Below are 26,441 nucleotides of genomic sequence, written 5' to 3' on the forward strand. Positions count from 1 at the left end.
TGGTTCTGCGCTAAAACAGCGAGGATCTATTTATTGTTAAATCCAATTCGGAAGTATAATTTGACCAAATGATCTACACAAGCCATTTCGGATTCAGTGCAGGACCTGTGGGAGCGGTTGCTATGTCTCCCAACTAATTTCAACTTTATTCTCGACATTTCGAGTTTAATGTCGACATGTTGACTTTAAAGTCGCCGTGTCGACTTTAAAGTCAACATGTCGACTTTAAAGTCGCCGTGTCGACTTTAATCTCGTCACGGCAAAAATATTTTTTTTCTTCATATGTGGCCCTAATACTCCGTCGTATGAAGCAGACCTTGAGAACACTCCTCTGTGAATCCGCCTCTGAGCGACACAGATCAGATCCCAGGTCAGACCGTCACACAGAATCAAGCAGAAAATACAGTCAGATTTATAAAAACATGCCCAGCTGCCCCGCTGCTCAGGATACATGTGAAAAATGCTAACAATATGCTAACGATAAGCTAACGACAGATCACACAGGCATCTGCAGCTGAGAATACTCGTCCTGACCCTCTTTCTCCTCCAGGTGAGGCTCCGCGTCATCAGCATCCAGCTGCAGGACAGAAGTCAGAGTGGAGATCATGTTAAAATCACCAGCTAACAGTACTGGCTAACCGTACTAGCTAACAGTTACAAGCTTGCAGTTACCAGCTAACAGTACTAGCTAACACTTACCAGCGAGCAGTTACCAGCTTGCAGTTACCAGCTAATAGTTACCAGCTAATAGTTACCATTTAACAGTACTAGCTAGCGGTTACCAGCGAGCAGTGACCGGCGAACAGTGACCGGCGAGCAGTGACCGGCTAACAGTGACCGGCGAGCAGTTACCGGCTAACAGTGACCGGCGAGCAGTTACCGGCTAACAGTTACCGGCGAGCAGTTACCGGCGAGCAGTTACCATCTAACAGTTACCGGCCAACAGTCACCGGCGAGCAGTTACCGGCTAACAGTCACCGGCGAGCAGTTACCGGCTAGCAGTTACCATCTAACAGTTACCGGCCAACAGTTACCGGCTAACAGTTACCAGCTAATAGTTACCGGCGAGCAGTTACCATCTAACAGTTACCGGCCAACAGTTACCGGCTAACAGTTACCAGCTAATAGTTACCGGCGAGCAGTTACCATCTAACAGTTACCGGCCAACAGTTACCGGCTAACAGTTACCAGCTAATAGTTACCGGCGAGCAGTTACCATCTAACAGTTACCGACTAACAGTTACCGGCGAGCAGTTACCATCTAACAGTTACCGGCTAACAGTTACCGACTAACAGTTACCGGCCAACAGTTACCGGCTAGCAGTTACCGGCTAACAGTTACCAGCTAATAGTTACCGGCGAGCAGTTACCATCTAACAGTTACCGGCTAACAGTTACCGGCTAACAGTTACCGGTGAGCAGTTACCATCTAACAGTTACCGGCCAACAGTTACCGGCTAGTAGTTACCATCTAACAGTTACCGGCCAACAGTTACCGGCGAGCAGTTACCGGCTAACACTTACCGGCGAGCAGTTACCGGCGAACAGTTACCGGCGAGCAGTTACCGGCTAACAGTTACCGGCCAACAGTCACCGGCGAGCAGTTACCGGCTAACAGTCACCGGCGAGCAGTTACCGGCTAGCAGTTACCGGCCAACAGTTACCGGCCAACAGTTACCGGCTGACAGTTACCGGCGAGCAGTTACCATCTAACAGTTACCGGCCAACAGTTACCGGCCAACAGTTACCGGCTAGCAGTTACCGGCCAACAGTTACCGGCGAGCAGTTACCATCTAACAGTTACCGGCCAACGGTCACCGGCGAGTAGTTACCAGCTAACAGTTACCGGCGAGTAGTTACCAGCTAACAGTTACCGGCGAGCAGTTACCGGCGAGCAGTTACCATCTAACAGTTACCAGCGAGCAGTTACCGGCGAGCAGTTACCGGCTAACAGTTACCGGCGAGCAGTTACCGGCGAGCAGTTACCGGCTAACAGTTACCGGCTAGCAGTTACCGGCTAGCAGTTACCATCTAACAGTTACCGGCTTACAGTCACCGGCGAGCAGTTACCGGCTAACAGTTACCGGCGAGCAGTTACTATCTAACAGTTACCGGCCAACAGTCACCGGCGAGCAGTTACCGGCTAACAGTCACCGGCGAGCAGTTACCGGCTAGCAGTTACCATCTAACAGTTACCAGCTAGCAGTTACCAGCGAGCAGTTACCGGCTAACAGTTACCGGCGAGCAGTTACCGGCTAACAGTTACCGACGAGCAGTTACCGGCTAGCAGTTACCATCTAACAGTTACCGGCGAGCAGTTACCGGCGACAGTTGACCGGAACAGTACCGGCGAGCAGTGACCGGCAACAGTTCACCGGCGAGCAGTTACCGGCTAGCAGTTACCGGTCAACGTTACGGCCAACAGTTACCGGCTAACAGTTACCGGCTACAGTTACCAGCTAATAGTTACCGGCTAGCAGTTACCGCTGAACAGTTACCGGCGAACAGTTACCGACTAACAGTTACCGGCGGAGCAGTTACATTACAGTTACCGGCTAACATTACCGACTAACAGTTACCGGCAACAGTTACGGCTAGCAGTTACCGGTAACAGTTACAGCTAGTTACCGGCGAACAGTACCGGCGAGCAGTTGACCGGCTAACAGTTACCGGCGAGCAGTGACGGCTAACAGTCACCGGCGAGAGTTACCGGCTAGCAGTTACCGTCTAACAGTTACCGGCCAACAGTTACCGGCCAGCAGTTACCGCTAACAGTTACCAGGCTACAGTTACCGGCGAGCAGTTACCACTAACAGTTACGGCCACAGTTACCGGCTAACAGTTACCAGCTAATAGTTACCGGCGAGCAGTTACCATCTAACAGTTACCGGCTAACAGTTACCGACTAACAGTTACCGGCGAGCAGTTACCATCTAACAGTTACCGGCTAACAGTTACCGACTAACAGTTACCGGCCAACAGTTACCGGCTAGCAGTTACCGGCTAACAGTTACCAGCTAATAGTTACCGGCGAGCAGTTACCATCTAACAGTTACCGGCTAACAGTTACCGGCTAACAGTTACCGGTGAGCAGTTACCATCTAACAGTTACCGGCCAACAGTTACCGGCTAGTAGTTACCATCTAACAGTTACCGGCCAACAGTTACCGGCTAACACTTACCGGCGAGCAGTTACCGGCGAACAGTTACCGGCGAGCAGTTACCGGCGAGCAGTTACCGGCTAACAGTTACCGGCGAGCAGTTACCATCTAACAGTTACCGGCCAACAGTCACCGGCGAGCAGTTACCGGCTAACAGTCACCGGCGAGCAGTTACCGGCTAGCAGTTACCGGCCAACAGTTACCGGCCAACAGTTACCGGCCAACAGTTACCGGCTAGCAGTTACCGGCTAATAGTTACCAGCTAACAGTTTCCAGCTAACAGTACTAGCTAGCAGTTACCATCTAACAGTTACCGGCCAACAGTTACCGGCCAACAGTTACCGGCTAGCAGTTACCGGCTAACAGTTACCGGCCAACAGTTACCGGCGAGCAGTTACCATCTAACAGTTACCGGCCAACGGTCACCGGCGAGTAGTTACCAGCTAACAGTTACCGGCGAGTAGTTACCAGCTAACAGTTACCGGCGAGCAGTTACCGGCGAGCAGTTACCATCTAACAGTTACCAGCGAGCAGTTACCGGCGAGCAGTTACCGGCTAACAGTTACCGGCGAGCAGTTACCGGCTAGCAGTTACCGGCGAGCAGTTACCGGCTAACAGTTACCGGCGAGCAGTTACTATCTAACAGTTACCGGCCAACAGTCACCGGCGAGCAGTTACCGGCTAACAGTCACCGGCGAGCAGTTACCGGCTAGCAGTTACCATCTAACAGTTACCAGCTAGCAGTTACCAGCGAGCAGTTACCGGCTAACAGTTACCGGCGAGCAGTTACCATCTAACAGTTACCGGCGAGCAGTTACCGGCGAACAGTTACCAGCGAACAGTTACCGGAGAGCAGTTACCGGCGAACAGTTACCATCTAACAGTTACCGGCGAGCAGTTACCGGCGAACAGTTACCAGCGAACAGTTACCGGAGAGCAGTTACCGGCGAACAGTTACCGGCGAACAGTTACCAGAGAGCAGTTACCGGCAAACAGTTACCGGCTAACAGTTACCGGCTAACAGTTACCAGCGAACAGTTACCGGAGAGCAGTTACCGGCGAACAGTTACCGGCGAACAGTTACCAGCGAGCAGTTACCGGCAAACAGTTACCGGCTAACAGTTACCGGCTTTACCGGCTAACAGTTACCGGCTAACAGTTACCGGCGAGCAGTTACCGGCTAACACTTACCGGCTGAAAGTTACCGGCGAGCAGTTACCGGCTAACAGTTACCAGCTAATAGTTACCGGCTAGCAGTTACCGGCTAACAGTTACCGGCTAGCAGTTACCGGCGAGCAGTTACCTGCTAACAGTACCGGTTAGCAGTTACCGGCGAGCAGTTACCGGCGAACAGTTACCGGCTAACGGTTACCAGCTAGCGGTTACAGCTAACGGTTACCAGCGAGCGGTTACCGGCTAACAGTTACCAGCGAGCGGTTACCAGCGAGCGGTTACCGGCTAACGGTTACCGGCTATCAGTTACCGGCTAACAGCTACTCGCGAGCAGTTACCGGCTAACGGTTACCGGGCTAACGGTTACCGGCTATCAGCTACCGGCGAGCAGTTACCGGCGAACAGTTACCGGCTAACAGTTACCGGCGAGCAGTTAGCAGAGAGCAGTTACCGGCTAACAGTTACCGGCTAATGGTTACCGGCTAACGGTTACCGGCTAACAGTTACGGCGAACAGTTACCGGCTAACAGTACCGGCGAGCAGTTAGCAGAGAGCAGTTACCGGCTAACAGTTACCGGCTAATGGTTACCGGCTAACGGTTACCGGCTAACAGTTACCGGCTAACAGTTACCGGCGAGCAGTTACCGGCTAACAGTTACCGGCGAGCAGTTACCGGCTAACAGTTACCGGCGAGCAGTTACCGGCTATCAGTTACCGGCTAACAGTTACCGGCTAACAGTTACCGGCTATCAGTTACCGGCTAACAGTTACCGGCGAGCAGTTACCGACTAACAGTTATCGGCTAACAGTTACCGGCTAACAGTTACCGGCTAACAGTTACCGGCTAACAGTTACCGGCTAACAGTTACCGGTTAGCAGAGAGCAGTTAGCAGAGAGCAGTTAGCAGAGAGCAGTTAGCAGGTGAGAGAGGGTGTTGTTAGCATTGAGCAGGGGAAGGTGTTCAGCGACTCACGCTCTGCAGCTCTCTGCGGGTAAAGATGCGCGGCAGCAGCAGCATTCTCACTGGGATGGTCAACAGCAGCATGAAGGGGAACGCCAGCGCCGCCGCCGTCGCCATGACGACCCACAGGAGAGACAGACAGGTGAGCTCCACCACGGTGAACAGGTGCATCCTTAACGTGCGCACCTGAGAGGGAAAGATCAGTATAGGATGAGCCTCTCATGGAGAAAATGTGCACAGCTTACATGGACTTGGTCTTTCCTTTGAGTCCAAGAGAGACCCCAGTGAAGTCCAGGTCGTACGAACCAGTATGAAATCAAGTCGAAATTCAAATCAATCAATTCTAAAATAAAGTCAACCAAACAAGAGTCCCAAGTAAAGTCCAAATAAAGACCAACAAACCAGAACCACAACCAAGCCGGCCCCTGTGGATGGTGAACATGTCCCGGTGGGGGGGCAGGACTCACCTTGCGGACGTAGTTGTGGTCCGGGTGGTACTTCGGGGGCATCAGCAGCAGGATGAGCCGCTCAGTGAGCTGGATCCCGTTCAGCGACATCACGCCCATGTACAGGAAGATCCCGAACAGAACCGCCAGAGGGATCTGACGCAGAACCTCCCCGATCACAATGGAGAGACCTGAAGGGGTAAGAAGTAAAGAGTAAGTGGGTCATTCCCTAATAGACTTCTATGCACCCTCTGTTCTGGGTGTGTTGGTGCTCTACGTACCCACTAACACCGCCACCAGGAAGCCCGTCAGCCTCTGCTCCTTCACTTCCTGTATGCGGGGTTTGTCTCCGGGCGCCACGGCTTTGCTCATGACGGTGAGGGCGTTTGTGTGGGTGACGGAGCGGACGGTGGCCGCCGATAACCACGGCAAACCGAACAGCGCCGAGACACCCCCCACCACCACGATGATGAGGAGGTCCAGGTGGAAACCAGTTCCCTTCACCAGCTTCCTCTCCTTCTTACTGACGATCAGCCTGACACACACAGGAAACACCATGTTAATACTCTTTGGTGGTTCTGGGTTGGACCCCCCCATTACAATCCATCAAAGTCAAAAATAAGGCTGTGTTCACAGAGGGTCTTTTCTGGTCTGAAATGGAAAATTGAGGATTTTAATGAACTGGTTCCTCTCGCAGTACCAGTCCACACACTGTCCAACCCGCGAGCCTTGGTTCCCAATTGTAGTCACTTTGGACTGAGCTACGCACCACACCTCGCCGCTGCTGTACGGCAAACTAGCACCGCCCTGCTATATGTAAGCTATTTGTGCTAGCATGGTTTTTCACCTGAGCAGGAGCAGGAGTACGAGGACGACGGTCTGCTCGAAGACACTCAGATCTGGTATTGGAGTAAAAGTAGTCATTGTCTGATTGGTCCATTTCAGAATAATATCTCTGATATGTTTTATAATGATTGATCAGTAAAGTGTTCTCAGAGCTGGTAAAGGTGCAGCTACTTTGAATGCTTTGTATACTGCAGGGTAGCTGCTGGATTTACTGCAGGGGAACTACAGTCTGATTTAAGGGATTATATTTACCATCATTAATCCTAATCTGTAAAGAAACTAAAGGGATTAAATAACTGTAGTGGAGTAGAAGTACAGCGTAGACCTCTGAACTGTAGTGGAGCACTGAAAAACACTTTCAATGAGTTTAAAAGGAAGAAGTCATAGATGCTTTACGCTGTGATCTGGGACTCCATGAAGATGAGGATGAAGACGAGGATGGCAGGCATGATGCTGGCGGCCATCATCCAAACAGGAAACATCCCGTCCGACCCCATCGGAGAAATCAGCCAACCACGCTTCTCCGGACTGGACACAGAGAATCCACTGGGCACGTTCAGTTTCTGGACAATAGGAAGAGGGGAAGGTTAGGTCTGTCTCAGCGTTGTGTCAACACAGGACGCACTCTGGTTTTAAAGTCTGTCTCACCTGAGTGTAGGTGTCCTCCACGCTGTAGTCCACCAGCACCATGATGAGGATCGCGATGGGGACCCCAAAGTCTCCGATGATCCTACGGAGCTGAAAGACCGTAAAGGAACATGCTGCACATTTCAGCTCTCCACTCACTATTACTATCAATAAAGTGTTTGTCATATTTGATTATATTTTACTCGACTCCGTTTCACACAATTCTAAATGAGTTTTAAAATAGTTTTTGTAATAGAACTATTTTTGGCTCCGTATTCTTCTCTCTGTCTTTGAATGCACCACATGTACCACAGCTAATTGTGTAAACCTTTTTGGTAATAAAGCCCATTCTGATTCTGATTGCTATCGGAGGGCAGGTTTGGGAAAGACTTTGAAAGCATTGCAAGGTTCATTCATAACAGAGCTGCAGAGGGATAGATTGGTCAACTAGAGCTGCTTAGAAAAAGAGTAGCTCGTAGAAAAGGTCAAATTCTAAAGGCGAGCTATCGTGGAACGTACTGACCCTGCCGGGGAAGAAGGAGCTGTTCTTGAACTTGCGCAGGTAGAAGGCGATGAAATACGTTCCCACCATGAGAACGAATGACAGCAGAGCGGTGTTCGGTTCTCCAACAACCTTCCCAGAATTCCCGGCGGCAGAAGTGAAGTTGCACAGGGATGGAGACACGGTGATGTTTCCATGGTAACAGTTTTTGAGAGGATGCTCCTGAAAGATCTAGAGAAACCAAAGAAGATGAAACTCAATGTGACGGACCAGTGGTGTGATCCCCATTCCGTGAAACACCAGGACACCTCTGCCCCAAGACCCCCTCTCTGGTCCTTTGAAGCCCGACAGAACACAGAAAATCCAGGAATCTCTTCCTCTCATCTATTTCCCTCCAGGCGTTGTATTTTCTTCCTCACAACCTGACACATCATTTACCCTCTGCTCTGTCTCTGCGTATTCTGACTCCAGTTTGGAAGGTCATAGTTCCACAGTTTACATGAAGTAGTGATTCAGACTGGAAGGAGTTCACTTGAATCATAACATCAGGAAATAATGACTTTATGTATTACCAGTACAAATGCCCTATTCAGGTTAATGACAGTAATGAATGATTCAGATGTGCTCCATCATGGAGCTTCCTCCATGCTTCACCCTCCTCCTGACAGATAAACAAACCCATCCAAGAACACAGTCCGGACTCACGCCCCTCAAGCCCACCTTTATGAGTTTGGCGAAGGTCTCGTAGATGAAGATGAGGGAGATGAGGAAGGAGAAGATCTCCTGAGTGAAGCGGGAGACGAAGCGAACCAGGATGCTTCCCTCGAAGGCAACGGTGAGCAGAACGATGAGCACCAGCCAGAAACCGATCCACACCCGACCCGTCAGATACTCAATCCCGTTGTCTTTACAAAACTGCACACAAATACACCGCAGGGTTCATGAACAGCTAGCAGCTTCCAAACTGTATTCCAGTTTTGGTGATCAACTCGTAGTTAGTGTACAAACTAAACTCTTTGGTACATAGTTTTGAACTTGAACTCTGTAACATAACAGTTCCATTTTTAGTTATGTATTTGTATATGTATTTGCACAGATGGTATTCTGATGCAGGTGTCAGGTGAGCTCACAGTGTAGAAAGCCTCCTCAAACACCAGCAGCGGTCCGGAGAAGCCAATCACTAACAGTGGCTGAGCTCCGAAGATGCTGAACACGATGCCCTGCACCGCCGTGGCCACGATCAGCTCTGAAACACCGATCAGACCCTCCGTCTTCTCACCTGAGAACAATCAGAAGCAAAGAACGTCACTCTGAAACCATCACATGTTCGGCAGCTGGATCAGTTAGCCTTCCTTTAGTGCTGAGGGTTCAGGAGGTTTCAGAGTCTCCTGCTCTCCTCCGATGTGAATATGAATATAAAGGGGCAAAAACTGTGAATACATTTTCAGTTTGAGGATAAATCAGAGTTCTGTTCGGCTGCTGCTAATGTCAGCTCAGATACTCCGGTAGGTCAGATCCAGACGTTCAGGAGGTTTTAACCGGGAAGCAAATTACCAACACTGGACTTCTCATCTCCAAAGCAACTGGAAATAAGGAGACATCTAAATAAAGCAGCTTCTGGCCCCGGCCATGGCGCAACTGGCTGGGGCACCTGCACCGCACGCCGGCGACCCGGGTTCGATTCCCGACCCGTGGTCCTTTCTGGATCCCACCCCGACTCTCTCTCCCACTTTCCTGTCGCTCTCCACTGTCCGATCCGATTAAAGGCAAAAAGCCCCCAAAAAATAACTTCAACATTTTTGTTATAATAAAGCAGCTTCTCTTGTGCAGTTCGGTGGACATAAGATAGAGGGCCTGCGAGCTAAAGGCTAACGTTGGCTCAGATCCTGACGCCCCGTCACTAAAATCCTTCATCAGTTTGGATACAGAGTTAAAGCACCAGGATGTGAAAACTGGGCGGTAAAAATGTGTCTTAAAATTGGATAAAGAGTCAGTTTATGAGGGATTCAGACAGTCCACCCTGCTGCTGAGAGAGGGGTAAATACACACCTCACGTCTTCAAACACATTAATGTTGCAGGTAATACCTTTAAAGAAGGTGAGTAGGTGTAGGTCTTGGAGAATCCATGTCCAGTTAGCTTGCAGCCCTAGTTATAGTCATACTCAGTGTGTTTCAGAGACTCACCCAGAAGTCCCCCGAAGGTGATGGCAGGTGACAGTGCGGCGAAGTAGATGAAAATGATGGCGGCCATGCACTGAGGGTTTAGAGCATCCCGGATGTCGCTGAGGTACTGAGGATAGCGCCGTGTCACGTCTTTTATCAGACCTCCGAAGAGACGGCCTGACCGCCGCAGGGGCTCGTCGCCCAGTTTGGAGGGAACGAGGGAGTCTGGAAATTAGGACATTTTTTCATCAACTTTTTTCTTGATATTATATAATTTTGAAGAAGAATTCAGACTTTTTTCAATAAGAAAATAAAAAATAAAATGTTCATAATTCAGATTTTTCACCCAAAACAAATCTTTTTTTTCTTTAGAATTCTAAATGTTTTCTCATATTTGTGAAATTTAGAGTTCTGACTTTTTACTAACAATTCTGACATTTTTCCAGAGAGAAACTAAATACAAATAAATTCTGACTTTTCTCAGATTGAAGAATTTTTCCCCCAAAAAATGTCTGAATTCTGAAGATATTATTTAGAAAAACCCTTTTCTCTTATGGTGATGAGTTTGGTGATTACGGCTCCACTGTAATGCTCAGAGGCCTCATTTATAAAGCTTTGCGTAGGATTACCGTGGGAAGGTGGCGTAGGTAGGACAAAGCAAGTAAATATGCACAAAAATATTCCCATGGATAAAACCCTGCGCTCGCGCGTCCTACGCCGGTTTCCTTTATAAATCACAATCAACTCGAAATGCGGCGCAGCTTTTGCGGACTTCACGTAACGCCCAGATTTGCCACATGTCAAAGAAACTGTTCAATAACATATCTGTATTCATTTGTTTCTCACAGGTCTGTTTCTGTGTGCACTCCGGACTCTCAAACAGGCGTTTGTTCATACTGCAGTTCTTCATATCTGAAACCTGAGAGGGAATATTTAGATGGTGTTATTTCACATCCCTCCATTCTCCCTTCTGCCAACGCTGTCGCAGTTTCTCACCCCTCCCGTTTCTGTGCGTACGCATGGGTCAGAGTGTGCGCGGAGGAACGCACCTTTACCGTCAAGTTTGTTTTTTATCACTCTCAAAGATTGCTTAGAAGTTGGCGTACGCCATCTTTTGGGCGTACCCCACGTTTATAAATGAGGCCCCAGATGAGAGGAACATAGATATATGTCAGCAGCAGTGACTTAAGAGGACGGACCTTCATCCTGCTGGTCGCTGCTCTGTTTCTCCTGCAGCTTGCCGCTCTCCTCCTCCCTCTTCCGGAGCATTTCCCGTTGGAAGCGAGCAACCGAGTGCAGCAGCTCGTCTCCACCGACGTCCGACGGAGGCAGGACAACGCTGCAGTCCAGGAACCGGTTGATGGCAGTCAGCAGGTCCTGGCGGTCGTCCGCCTGGTAAGCCGCCTCGTGGAAGTGCTGAGGAACAGACCAAGGATTATATTTATTATAATACCATAAAGGACACCGTTCACAACAGAAGAGTCCTGCAGTTACGTCAGTAAGGAAGCCGACAGGTGCCAGCGCGCTACAACGACCAAAACTCTTCATCAGGAGAAACTGCAGCTTCAGAAACGATGCAGATATAGAAACAAGGTTTCTATGGGCCGGTCCTCAGACTATTATCTCCACAGTAAACATGAACACCGATCATGTCCGTTTCTTTGGCTCCAGAGTCAACAAACTCAATATTAGACCCATTCTTACCAAGCCACATATCTTCAGAACACTGAATTTCAACACTTGTAATGCTACCTGTGTTTGTTAGCTGTGTGAACATCTAAATAATATACAGTCATCAGACCCATAAGGAGACAGAGAGCCTCGTTGGTGTTAGCTCACCTTGTCAGACATGAGCGTGGAGATGGAGCGTCCGATCTGGTGGTAGTCTATATTGGCGGTGGGGGGGCCCAGCAGGAGGAAGAGGAACCTCACAGGGACAGGAACCTCCAGAACGGACTCCAACAGCACAGCCTCCTGCAGACGAACAAACGCCATGGAGGGCTGATCCAGGAAGCCCACACTGCCTGCAGACACAGCAGAGGGACGCAGTTAACCACTGAACCCCTAAGATGAACACATGAACGGAGGTGGTGAGGAGGGATTCGTACCCACGAGGACCACGGTGGCCTCGGCTCTCTCCGGGATCTTCTCCATGAGCTTCACCTCGTGTTTGGATCTGGACTGAGTGGCGGGCAGCGCCTCGTTCTGAAAACAAACTCACATTAACAGATAGAAAGTAGAAGGAATGAGTCCTAAACCCTGACATGCCTCAGCATTATGAGTCCTAAAGACCCTGACATAACTCAGCGTTATGAGTCCTTCACCCTGACATGAGTCAGCATTATGAGTCCTTCACCCTGACATGAGTCAGCATTATGAGTCCTTCACCCTGACATGAGTCAGCATTATGAGTCCTTCACCCTGACATGAGTCAGCATTATGAGTCTTCAAACCTGACATGAGTCAGCATTATGAGTCCTTCACCCTGACATGAGTCAGCACTATGAGTCCTTCACCCTGACATGAGTCAGCATTATGAGTCTTCAAACCTGACATGAGTCAGCATTATGAGTCCTTCACCCTGACACGAGTCTTCCTGTGCCCTGGTCTGGAGGTGAATGGTTCTCTGAAGGAGTTTTTGGTTGTTATTCTGAAATAAGGTCTGTTGTTAACTCAAGCTGAGGAGATTTACCTCAAAAATGCATTCAATGTTTGATGAACGGTAAACGTTTTCACCTTGCTCTTTTCCCCTTCAGCCTCTCTATGATTGGTCAGATAGATGGAGGGCTCTGATTGGCCGTTGTGACGGTCAATCAGGGCGGCCATGTTGGCTGCAGAGATGTTTTTACTGAACAGACTGTGATCCTTCTCGTCACTGGGGTGACTGGGGAGCAAACAGAAGAGTAGATCTGTAATATCCACTGAAGCTTTCCTCAGCACTGGATGAATGAATGATTGGATGGGCTGATGAATTATTGAATGTATTCTGGTTCATGTGTTCATGCTGAACCTGTGTCTGAGTAGCAGAGCCCTCAGGACGTTGGCTCGGTCTTTCGCTTTGATCAGATCTGAGATCACCATCTGCTCCACCACCTGCTGAGCGATGCCCGGCAGCGTCTTCTGCTTCAGGTCCAGCAGCACCGCACCTGGAACCACAACGGAAATCAACTTCCTTACAATCTGAGGTAATAACTTGAGAATGACGTTAGCTCATTTTCTTGTAGACTTTCATGCAGTTAAAGTTGTCTGGCGTCTGAACTATTGTAACCATTATATTTCACTGTACGCCGATGACTCTAAGCGTTACCTTTCAAACCAGAGAATCAAGACCAACCTGTCTGTGCATTATCAGGGTGAAAGTTAGGGTTAATACATCTGTCTGCTTCCCTGTTCTATTTTGAAGAGTCACCCCCCCCGCCCCCCCCAGAGGGTCTCCTCACCGTGGGAGATGGTCTTCCGGAGCTCGAGGAGAGATCTGAAGGAAAGGGAGGCGATGTGAGGTCTCCCCCATCGCTCCGTCTCCTCCTCCACCTCCTCCTCAAATTTTATCCATCGAGCCGTCTCCCTCCACTGCAGATCCTGGTTTCTGTCAATCACCAGCTCGTTCAGCTCCACAAACACCTGCACACACACACACCGGACACACACACACACCATACACACATCGGACACACACACACACCATACACACATCGGACACACACACACACACACCGGACACACACATCTTAGAGGACATTTGTTCCATCCCTATAGAATGCATCACTAAAGTAGAGCTGCCGGTTTTGGTTGTTCTACAGAAAAATAATCTCTATTTTTAATAACTTTTGAATCTTGGATGTCCCTCAGTTCCTCTCTAACTGATAACAGGTGGAGGGTAAAACACACCAGCTGTGATTCTATTAAAGGCGCATCTCTGGAAAAATCGGAATAAAAAAGATCTCAATTATGAACGATGTGATTAAATTCATGAACAGCACGGCAGTTTCAGGGACGCTTTGCACTGGCTTTAATATCTCTGTCATGTCTCATGCAGACGGAAGAAGCTTCAGGGAGAGGTCATGGTTTGGGGTTAACACGATAATGTGCCGTTAATAAAGATAAATATTCAACCTGAATAAAACGGTCACTTTCACTTCCATCCGCTGTCAGAACAAATCAAAGAGGATTCACAGACATAACGAGGGAGTCTCATTCAGGGGAAACAGGTCTGACATCAAGACTTCCTGACTGAACTCAATCACTCTGTGCTTAAACCTGACCCAAGTGGTACCAGACTCAACCGGGTCGATATATCTATCACAATAAAGATTAACTTCTAATCTGGACAAAATACATTCAGGCTAAATTCTGACAGAAATCAGTAGAAAAACAGCATAAACCCAAAGCCTGGTGAACAGGTAGACGAGCCTCTACCTGTTTGTGTCCACGCCTCAGGTCCAGACCGACCATCCTGGAGATCAAAACGCACTGAGCCCAGAAAACAAACACCTCCCAGTGTACCTGTGTCTCTACCTGTGTCCCTGCCTGTGTGTCTCACAGGTAGAGTGAACTCTGGGAGTCTCTGAATAAATCCAATTTATTTGCCTCCCATTCTCCCTCACAGCTCCAGGATTAACCGCTCAGACGCTCGGCTCATCTTTCTTCCTCTTTTATGACATTTCTATTGTTCTGTCGTCCAACAGCACAGAGAAATCACCTGGACCTGATCTCACCTGGACCTGATCTCACCTGGACCTGATCTCACCTGGACCTGATCTCACCTGGACCTGATCTCACCTGGACCTGATCTCACCTGGACCTGATCTCACCTCGACCTGAGCTCACCTTCAGGCCTTTAACAGCCTCCCCCAGTGAGAGAAAGACATCTTTAAATCCAGACTCGGACGTCTGTAGGAACTCTGTGACTCTCGATGTTTCGGACGCAGTTCAAACTCTGAACGTGTTCCTCTATGAGGCAACTCAGGGCTTCAGGGATCCAGAGAATGTTAATAAAGAAAGACAGATCCAGAGAGGGGGGTGGTTAGCCACTCCATCCCTGTTTGTGTGATATTTTCAGGAATAACCAGGAGTATTCCAGGAGATTTTGAAGAACTAGCAGAAGAAATCCCATCTTTTCTGATATTATCTAAGTGCATTTTCCTAATCCTACTTCAATATTTGTACTTAAGTACCGTTATCAATGTAGTACTTTTACTCTGAATTGAGTATTTGTTCAGTGTGGTATTAATATTGAATCGGAATACTTTTCCACCTCTGGCACCATGATGAATCCAGAGTCTGGACGTGTGGGATCCAGAGGCCAGCAGCTGAGGAGCAACATCTGCTGTTCCAGTGTCGGGACGGAGAACCACATCCTGGCCTCTCAGATCCACCAGCACTGTGGACCCTCAGGTGATGAGACCCCAAAGTCCTTTGCTAGAAATGTATCCAGCCCCGGAAACCATTACGAAACCACTGCAGCATTATCACTCTGGTTTGACTATTTATAGGAATGTCTTTGAGTTACATGATTCTTTATGTATTTGATTGTGTTCTATAAACTGCTGACACTTTTTCTCAGTGTTGGAATTCAACAGACCCTGGACTGGCTGCTACACATCTAGAGATAAAGATTTAAGAAATATGTGGAGTGGTCTCTTCATTTTTTCCAGAGCTGTAGGAAGCTGGAGGTCTCCAGCTCAGAGAAATACAGACAATAGCTGAACAGTTCTTGGCTGATTTGAACAGTTTTGGAGCTTGTTGAGGATCATGAATCATTTTCTAACGTTCCGATCCCATTGAACGTTCAGAACGACCCAGAATCTGTCCACCAGGAGCACAAATATATCCACTTTCTGGTAAAACTGACATTTTTGATTGGATGAAGTTGTCATCCTGCATGAGACCCCTACCATACATTTCTCTCATGAGACTTTGGGGTCTTCACACAGAAGAGACAGTACTGAACCAGGCGGGCTCTCTGACCTCATGGGGGGTGTGGTCCGGCTGTAGGTGCTGCAGGTATGACGGTGTTCGGACCCCTGTCTGATCTCTGGTGACGCTCGGCCCTCTGGAGCTCCGCCTCATCAGGTGACGCCGCACCGCCGGGACGTCGTCCAATCGGTGACCTGCGGGCGGAGTCAGAGGTTAATGAGCCCCACACTGTCACCCCAACTAGCAGAGGCGTCGCCCCCCCCCTAAAAACCCTACACCCCTGCACACACTGTGAACTCTTCCCCCCACGGTTCCTGAGGGTTTGAGCGTGTCCTCAGGAGGGGAAATAAATTCTAGAGTACTAAAGAGGGTCTTTTTATTATTCAAATTAGATCTCTGAAACATCCTGCCTGCTTCAGAGAGGAGAAGGAGACCCCCAGCAGATCTACGTTAGAAAACGAATCACGCTGATCTACAGGGCTCTTTAACCAACTACGCATTAGGTCCTTAGTACTGCTTAGGGCAAAAAGTCCACTTGTTTTGTATTGTAATGTCTTCACACACACATACACACACACTTTCTGTGCGGTCTCTTGGGAAATTTCTGTAGTTTAACAAAGTTTCAGACTTGAATGAACTTCAGAAAGATGAGAAGTGAATTCTGAATCATCCAATCACTTTACCACACACACACACACACACACACACACACACACACACACACACACACGCAGAGACACACACACACACACACATGCAGAGACACACACACACACACACACACACGCAGAGACACACACACACACACACACACACATGCAGAGAAACACACAGGTGGGTTTCAGGTCTCTGTTTATAATTAGGTTTCCTCCGAGCGTTTTCACACGGTGTTAGTTTCCTCTCCTCTGGAGACGACCCTCCTTCAGTACATCTCCTCAAGCTGAAGATGAAGAGTTCGAAAAGCCAACCCCAGCAGCCCTCACTGCTGCATCTCAGTGTGTCAGAACACACACACACACACACACACACACACACACACACACACACACACACACACACAACACACACACACACACACACCCTGGACCCTGACATGAGTCAGCATAATGAGTCCTAAACTCTGACATGAGTCAGCATTATGGTCTGGAGGTGAATGTGAATAAATATATGAGTTGTATTGTGTAGAATAAACGCAGTCACTGACTCTTGATGCCGTCCAGGTCGACCAACATCAGCGTCTCAGCCTCCTCTGCGTCATCAACGCTCGCCATCATGCGGCCGTTGTGATTGGACAAGCCGGTGGGCGGGTCACTGTAAGGGGGAGGAGCTACAGGTCAGATGAGGGGGGGTTTGCAGAAAATATGAATCTGATAACATTTAAACCACCTGACCTGCATGGCTTCTCTCCATCTTCCTCACCTTCCTCTTCCTCCCCGTCTTCTTCTATGGTGGCCGCGGGGATGGAGCCTCGCCGGCTCTCATTGGTCCTCCTCCTGCCGTCGGGTGGCGCCTTGGAAAGAGGCTGGTGGACGTGAGGAGAGAAGTGACGGTGATCTGCAGGAACATCACATGGGGATCAATACCATCATAACCAGCAGCTGAAGGCAGGTGAGGAGCTGCTGCGGTGTCTTCGGTCAGGGTTCTCCAGACACAACATATTCAAAGGGCTACAAACAGGAGAACCTCTCCAGGTCTGGTTCTGACTCTCAGACAGGAAGCAGACCTGATGGTTCTCTGACTGCATGTGAACTGTCCTCCACCAGAGGGAGACAAACAGTGACATCATCATCCTCATCATCACCATCATCACACTATGGAGGTGAAGAGTACTCTCGTTGTGTACTTCAGCAAAAGTAGAAGTACTCAGGTCTTGTACTTGAGTAAAGTAGAAGTACTCAGATCTTGTACTTGATTAAAGTAGAAGTACTCCGATCTTGTACTTGAGTAAAGTAGAAGTACTCAGATCTTGTAATTGAGTAAAAGTAGAAGTCAGATCTAGGAACAGATCCACCATGCAGAGCTACAGGAACAGATCCACAATGCAGAGCTACAGGAACAGATCCACCATGCAGAGCTGCAGGAACAGATTCACCATGCAGAGCTGCAGGAACAGATCCACCATGCAGAGTTGCAGGCTCACAATGCAGAGCTGCAGGAACAGATTCACCATGCAGAGTTGCAGGCTCACAATGCAGAGCTGCAGGAACAGATCCACCATGCAGAGTTGCAGGCTCACAATGCAGAGCTGCAGGAACAGATCCACCATGCAGAGTTGCAGGCTCACAATGCAGAGCTGCAGGAACAGATTCATGATGCAGAGCTGCAGGAACAGATTCACCATGCAGAGCTACAGGAACAGATTCATGATGCAGAGCTGCAGGAACAGATTCACCATGCAGAGCTACAGGAACAGATTCACCTTGCAGAGCTGCAGGAACAGATTCACCATGCAGAGCTGCAGGAACAGATTCACCATGCAGAGCTACAGGAACAGATTCACCTTGCAGAGCTACAGGAACAGATTCACCTTGCAGAGCTACAGGAACATATTCACCATGCAGAGCTGCAGGAACAGATTCACCTTGCAGGGCTGCAGGAACAGATTCACCATGCAGAGCTACAGGAACAGATTCACCATGCAGAGCTACAGGAACATATTCACCATGCAGAGCTGCAGGAACAGATTCACCATGCAGAGCTACAGGAACAGATTCACCATGCAGAGCTGCAGGAACAGATTCACCTTGCAGAGCTACAGGAACAGATTCACCATGCAGAGCTACAGGAACATATTCACCATGCAGAGCTGCAGGAACAGATTCACCATGCAGAGCTGCAGGAACAGATTCATGATGCAGAGCTGCAGGAACAGATTCACCATGCAGGGCTGCAGGAACAGATTCATGATGCAGAGCTACAGGAACAGATTCACCATGCAGAGCTGCAGGAACAGATTCATGATGCAGAGCTGCAGGAACAGATTCACCATGCAGAGCTACAGGAACAGATTCATGATGCAGAGCTGCAGGAACAGATTCACCATGCAGGGCTACAGGAACAGATTCATGATGCAGAGCTGCAGGAACAGATTCACCATGCAGGGCTGCAGGAACAGATTCACCATGCAGAGCTACAGGAACAGATTCATGATGCAGAGCTACAGGAACAGATTCACCATGCAGAGCTACAGGAACAGATTCACCATGCAGAGCTGCAGGAACAGACTCACCATGCAGAGCTACAGGAACAGATTCACCATGCAGAGCTACAGGAACAGATTCACCATGCAGAGCTACAGGAACAGATTCATGATGCAGAGCTGCAGGAACAAATTCACCATGCAGAGCTGCAGGAACAGATTCACCTTGCAGAGCTACAGGAACAGACTCATGATGCAGGGCTACAGGAACATATTCACCATGCAGAGCTACAGGAACATATTCACCATGCAGAGCTGCAGGAACAGATTCACCATGCAGAGCTACAGGAACAAATTCACCTTGCAGAGCTGCAGGAACAGACTCATGATGCAGAGCTACAGGAACAGATTCACTATGCAGAGCTACAGGAACAGATTCATGATGCAGAGCTACAGGAACAGATTCACCATGCAGAGCTGCAGGAACAGACTCACCATGCAGAGCTACAGGAACAAATTCACCTTGCAGAACTGCAGGAACAGACTCATGATGCAGGGCTACAGGAACAGATTCACCTTGCAGAGCTACAGGAACAGACTCATGATGCAGAGCTACAGGAACAGATTCACTATGCAGAGCTACAGGAACAGATTCATGATGCAGAGCTACAGGAACAGATTCACCATGCAGAGCTATAGGAACAGACTCATGATGCAGAGCTGCAGGAACAGATTCACCTTGCAGAGCTACAGGAACAGACTCATGATGCAGAGCTACAGGAACAGACTCATGATGCAGAGCTGCAGGAACAGATTCACCTTGCAGAGCTACAGGAACATATTCACCATGCAGAGCTGCAGGAACAGATTCACCATGCAGAGCTACAGGAACAAATTCACCTTGCAGAGCTGCAGGAACAGACATGCAGAGCTAGAGGCACAGATTCACCATGCAGAGCTGCAGGAACAGACTCATGATGCAGGGCTACAGGAACAGATTCACCTTGCAGAGCTACAGGAACAGACTCATGATGCAGAGCTGCAGAAACAGATTCACCATGCAGAGCTGCAGGAACAGATTCATGATACAGAGCTGCAGGAACAGATTCACCATGCAGAGCTGCAGGAACAGATTCACCATGCAGAGCTGCAGGAACAGATTCACCATGCAGAGCTACAGGAACAGATTCACCATGCAGAGCTGCAGGAACAGATTCACCATGCAGAGCTGCAGGAACAGATTCACCATGCAGAGCTACAGGAACAGATTCACCATGCAGAGCTACAGGAACAGATTCACCATGCAGAGCTACAGGAACAGATTCACCATGCAGAGCTGCAGGAACAGATTGACCTTGCAGAGCTACAGGAACAGATTCACCATGCAGAGCTACAGGAACAGATTGACCTTGCAGAGCTACAGGAACAGATTCACCATGCAGAACTGCAGGAACATATTCACCATGCAGAGCTGCAGGAACAGATTCACCATGCAGAGCTACAGGAACAGATTGACCTTGCAGAGCTACAGGAACAGATTCACCATGCAGAGCTACAGGAACAGATTCACCATGCAGAGCTACAGGAACAGATTGACCTTGCAGAGCTGCAGGAACAGATTCACCATGCAGAGCTACAGGAACAGATTCACCATGCAGAGCTGCAGGAACAGATTCACCATGCAGAGCTGCAGGAACAGATTCACCATGCAGAGCTACAGGAACAGATTCACCATGCAGAGCTACAGGAACAGATTCACCATGCAGAGCTACAGGAACAGATTCACCATGCAGAGCTGCAGGAACAGATTGACCTTGCAGAGCTACAGGAACAGATTCACCATGCAGAGCTACAGGAACAGATTGACCTTGCAGAGCTACAGGAACAGATTCACCATGCAGAACTGCAGGAACATATTCACCATGCAGAGCTGCAGGAACAGATTCACCATGCAGAGCTACAGGAACAGATTCACCATGCAGAGCTACAGGAACAGATTCACCATGCAGAGCTACAGGAACAGATTGACCTTGCAGAGCTACAGGAACAGATTCACCATGCAGAACTGCAGGAACATATTCACCATGCAGAGCTGCAGGAACAGATTCACCATGCAGAGCTACAGGAACAGATTCACCATGCAGAGCTGCAGGAACAGATTCACCTTGCAGAACTGCAGGAACAGATTCACCATGCAGAGCTGCAGGAATATATTCACCATGCAGAGCTGCAGGAACATATTCACCATGCAGAGCTGCAGGAACAGATTCACCATGCAGAGCTACAGGAACAGATTCACCATGCAGAGCTGCAGGAACAGACTCATGATGCAGAGCTACAGGAACAGATTCACCTTGCAGAGCTACAGGAACATATTCACCATGCAGAGCTGCAGGAACAGATTCACCATGCAGAGCTACAGGAACAGATTCACCATGCAGAGCTGCAGGAACAGATTCACCATGCTGAGCTGCAGGAATATATTCACCATGCAGAGCTACAGGAACAGATTCACCATGCAGAGCTGCAGGAACAGACTCATGATGCAGAGCTGCAGGAACAGATTCACCATGCAGAGCTACAGGAACATATTCACCATGCAGAGCTGCAGGAACAGATTCACCATGCAGAGCTGCAGGAACAGATTCACCATGCAGAGCTACAGGAACAGATTCACCATGCAGAGCTACAGGAACAGATTCACCATGCAGAGCTACAGGAACAGATTCACCATGCAGAGCTGCAGGAACAGATTCACCATGCAGAGCTACAGGAACAGATTCACCATGCAGAGCTGCAGGAACAGATTCACCATGCAGAGCTGCAGGAATATATTCACCATGCAGAGCTGCAGGAACAGACTCATGATGCAGAGCTGCAGGAACAGATTCACCATGCAGAGCTGCAGGAATATATTCACCATGCAGAGCTGCAGGAACAGACTCATGATGCAGAGCTACAGGAACAGATTCACCTTGCAGAGCTACAGGAACATATTCACCATGCAGAGCTGCAGGAACAGATTCACCATGCAGAGCTACAGGAACAGATTCACCATGCAGAGCTGCAGGAACAGATTCACCATGCTGAGCTGCAGGAATATATTCACCATGCAGAGCTACAGGAACAGATTCACCATGCAGAGCTGCAGGAACAGATTCACCACGCAGAGCTGCATGAATATATTCACCATGCAGAGCTGCAGGAACAGACTCATGATGCAGAGCTGCAGGAACAGATTCACCATGCAGAGCTACAGGAACAGATTCACCATGCAGAGCTGCAGGAACAGATTCACCATGCAGAGCTGCAGGAATATATTCACCATGCAGAGCTGCAGGAACAGACTCATGATGCAGAGCTGCAGGAACAGATTCACCATGCAGAGCTGCAGGAATATATTCACCATGCAGAGCTACAGGAACAGATTCATGATGCAGAGCTGCAGGAACAGATTCACCATGCAGAGCTACAGGAACAGATTCACCTTGCAGAGCTGCAGGAACAGATTCACCATGCAGAGCTACAGGAACAAATTCACCATGCAGAGCTGCAGGAACAGATTCACCATGCAGAGCTGCAGGAATATATTCACCATGCAGAGCTGCAGGAACAGATTCACCATGCAGAGCTGCAGGAACAGATTCATGATGCAGAGCTGCAGGAACAGATTCACCATGCAGAGCTGCAGGAACAGACTCACCATGCAGAGCTACAGGAACAGATTCACCATGCAGAGCTGCAGGAACAGACTCATGATGCAGAGTTGTAGGAACAGATTCATGATGCAGAGCTGCAGGAACATATTCACCATGCAGAGCTGCAGGAACAGATTCACCATGCAGAGCTGCAGGCTGAAGCAACAGAAGGTCACTCTCTCTGGGTCTGCTGCTTGAACCCTGAGACCTTCAGAGTGTCGTGGCAGTGTTGAAGATCTGCAGCCTCTGTCCTCTGTAGAATCTCCGGCTTTTAGAAAGCTTGTCAGCCAAATCCCCGTTAACACAGCAATGACCAGGTGAGCTAATGCTGCATACAGACTGGTTCCTATCCAGCAGGTCACAGGGCCGTGCAGAGGCTCCACTAACATGTTATTACTACAAAAGGACAACGAGTGGTGCTGAGGAAGTGTCTGCATCTCTCCCAGAGGAACTGAACACATTTTATGCATGCTTTGAGAAGCCCCCGGCTGTGGAGGCACAGAAGGCCTAGGATCCCTGCTCACTGGTTTTAACCAGTGCAGATGTGTGTAGATCTCTGAAAAGGATCAACACACACAGGGCTCCTGGACCTGATGGCATCCCTGGCTGTGCTCTCAAGGTGTGTGCAGTTCAGCTGGCAGATGTGTTCACAGACATTTTCAATAGGTCCCTGCCCCAGTCTGTAGTCCCCACATGTTTTAAAGAGTCCATCATTGTCCCTGTCCCCAAAAAGACAAAACCCATCTGCCTCAATGACTACCGCCCAGTTGCACTCACCTCCATCATCATGAAGTGCTTTGAGCGGTTAGTCAAAACTTCTATCACCTCCTCCCTCCCTGACTCACTGGACCCCCTGCAGTTTGCCTACAGAGCAAACAGGTCCACGGATGATGCCATCTCCCTCACCCTCCACACTGCCCTCTCCCACCTGGACCAGAGGAACACTTATGTGAGAATGCTGTTCATTGACTACAGTTCAGCATTCAACACCATTGTGCCCTCCAAGCTCATCATTAAGCTCAGGGACCTTGGGCTCAACAGCGCCCTCTGTGACTGGATCATGAGCTTCCTAACGGGCAGATCCCAGGCAGTGCGGATGGGGAACATCACATCCTCCACCTTGACCCTCAACACCGGAGCCCCTCAGGGTTGTGTGCTCAGCCCTCTCCTCTACTCCCTGTTCACGCACGACTGCGTGGCCACACACAGCTCCAACACCATCATCAAGTTTGCTGACGACACGACCGTCATCGGCCTGATCACAGACGGCGACGAGACGGCGTACAGAGAGGAGGTCAGAGCCCTGACATCTTGGTGCCAGGACAACAACCTCCATCTCAACGTCAGCAAAACAAAGGAGCTGATTGTGGACTACAGGAAGAGGCAGAGAGAGGCACACACACCCATCACCATCGACGGGACTCCTGTGGAGAGAGTCAGCAGCTTCAGGTTCCTCGGGGTAAACATCAGTGAGGACCTGACATGGACACATCACACCAGGGTCATATCCAAGACGGCTCGACAGCGGCTCTTCTTCCTCCGCAGGCTGCGGAAGTTCAACATGGACTCCAGGATACTCTGCAACTTCTACAGGTGCACCATCGAGAGTATCCTGACTGGCTGCATCACCGCCTGGTATGGCAGTTGCACCGCCCTCAACCGTAAGACTCTACAGAGGGTGGTGAAAACTGCTCAGCACATCACCAGGACGGAGCTGCCATCCATGGAGGACCTCTACACCCAGCGGTGTAGGAAGAAGGCCGGTAGGATATTCAAGGACCCCCATCACCCCAGCACCAATCTGTTCTGTCTGCTGCCGTCTGGCAGACGGTACCGCAGCATCCGGACCAAGACCACCAGACTCAGAGACAGTTTTATACCACAGGCTATAAGACTGCTGAACTCCTGAGCTCTGTGAATCTGTTTATAGTACACATATCTATATATTATACATATCTGCCATATACATCTGTGATACATAATATATGCATCTGTCCATACCTCCTCATTCCACAGAGTAAAGTGTTTAAATACTCTCAATGTATTCCACATATGTATATATTTCTCATCCTCAAATCTTTCTTGTTGTTATTGTAAATATTCTTCTCTCTTTTTGCACTATTTTATTTATCTTATCTGCACCATGTATGTGGAGTTGTTGGAGGAGCATGGGACATAAGATTTTCATTGCCAACATATAAGTTGTATCTGCTGTGCATATGACCAATAACACCTTGAAACCTGAAACCTTGATTAATGACACACAGAGACGTCACGGTACCGGTATCACATATTATCCAGCCCACTGAATCGGAGCAGGAGTTTAACCTCTAGCTCTTCCCTAATGTTCAGCATGTACTGCCAGATAGAGAGCTTTAATTAATGAGCTGCAGTAAACTACATGTTAGCATTTAAAGCCAAACTTTAGAGGTTATTCTGGTGAGAGTGACTCAGAGTAACTCAGAGTAGAGTAACGCATCACAGTTCAGAGACAGTGATGATGTAATGTCCCTTATTACTTTCAGAAGACAGGAATCAGGAACATGTACTGGATTACATGCTGGAAGTCACTTGCCCATCACTGTGTCTCACCCTCCACTTCCTGCTCATCAATGACTCTGTGTTTCTCTGGAGTTCTGAGTGCTGCTGGGTGCAGGATCTGCTGGAAAACCCGAACTCCCAAAACCCTGTTCAGGTCTTCATCCTCTTCTTCATCCTCACTGAGGCGCTGCGGAGCCTGGAGAAAGGAGAGAGCCTGAACACACCATCAACATGACAGTTCTTGAATGCACCATGTCAGTCCTGAATGCACCAAGTCAGTCCCTGAATGCACCATGTCAGTCCCTGAATGCACCATGTCAGTCCCTGAATGCATCATGTCAGTCCCTGAATGCATCATGTCAGTCCCTGAATGCATCATGTCAGTCCTTGAACGCACCACCACCATGTTAGTCCCTGAACGCATCGTGGTGTGTTTGTGTCTTCAGATTCATGTGTTCATCGGAGACTCACTGCAGAATGACTGATGGCAGCAGGATCCTCAGAGAAATGATGAGTCATGATCAGAGGTCAGAGGTCAGCAGAACCTACAGGTACAGACAAACTGCTGAGGGGGGTTGAACTGGTGAGAGAGGGAGGGTACACATCAGAACATGAATGAATGAACGACAGTCTGACTGTGATGAGGCGTTTAAGGTCTCTGAGTTCAGACAGTGACTCAGCACTTCAGGATCAGATGTCAGACTGAGCTTTCAGTTCTGATGAAGGTCTCCCACAGAGAGAAGTGAGATTATATATACATATGAATTAGTTACGTTACATATGTGTTACATATTAGTTATACATTATAGGTAAGTTATAGAACATATATGTGAATCAGAATCAGAATCCTTTATTCGTCCCACAGAGGGGACATTTTCATTGTTACAGCAGAGAGAGCCACAGACAGCTTAAAATTACACCAAAATACAAAAGAATATACAAGAATCACACAATTTCCCAAATACACAACGTCTAATGTGCAACGTATAACTTAAAGTACAGTAAATACAATAAACAGAGCAGGTACGTTAAATAAAGTACATAAAGGAAACTGGTACAGGCTGCCACTCGGAACGTTCTGTTACATATCAGTTATACATGATATGTTATTCATAGAATGTACAACTGACATATATCACATATATCACATATATCACATATATCACATATATGTGATATATGTGATATATGTGATATATGTGATATATTCTGCACTCACAGCTGAAGGTGTTTCTGATGTTTGGTTTCCTTCAGTAATAAATCCTAAT

At 48.7% G+C, this 26,441-nt stretch overlaps 1 protein-coding gene across 1 annotated transcript; it reads right to left on the reverse strand.

Moving 5' to 3' along the window:
• Positions 1-302: 302 nt before the first annotated feature.
• Positions 303-25,754, reverse strand: slc4a2a (solute carrier family 4 member 2a). Its single transcript, XM_063886446.1, has 21 exons — positions 25,645-25,754; positions 25,225-25,369; positions 17,187-17,349; positions 17,000-17,106; positions 15,847-15,989; positions 13,320-13,500; positions 12,890-13,025; positions 12,616-12,763; positions 11,988-12,084; positions 11,719-11,903; positions 11,079-11,295; positions 9,901-10,104; positions 8,847-8,995; positions 8,437-8,631; positions 7,738-7,947; positions 7,236-7,325; positions 6,984-7,150; positions 6,023-6,276; positions 5,763-5,932; positions 5,308-5,481; positions 303-577 (listed from the first exon to the last, which is right to left on the reverse strand). The coding sequence occupies exons 1-21, from the start codon at positions 25,690-25,692 to the stop codon at positions 497-499; spliced, it is 3,264 nt and encodes a 1,087-aa protein (XP_063742516.1). The 5' UTR covers positions 25,693-25,754; the 3' UTR covers positions 303-496.
• Positions 25,755-26,441: the final 687 nt, after the last annotated feature.

Source organism: Eleginops maclovinus, chromosome 6 (genome assembly GCF_036324505.1).
Source record: "Eleginops maclovinus isolate JMC-PN-2008 ecotype Puerto Natales chromosome 6, JC_Emac_rtc_rv5, whole genome shotgun sequence".
NCBI classification, from domain to species: Eukaryota; Metazoa; Chordata; class Actinopteri; order Perciformes; family Eleginopidae; genus Eleginops; species Eleginops maclovinus.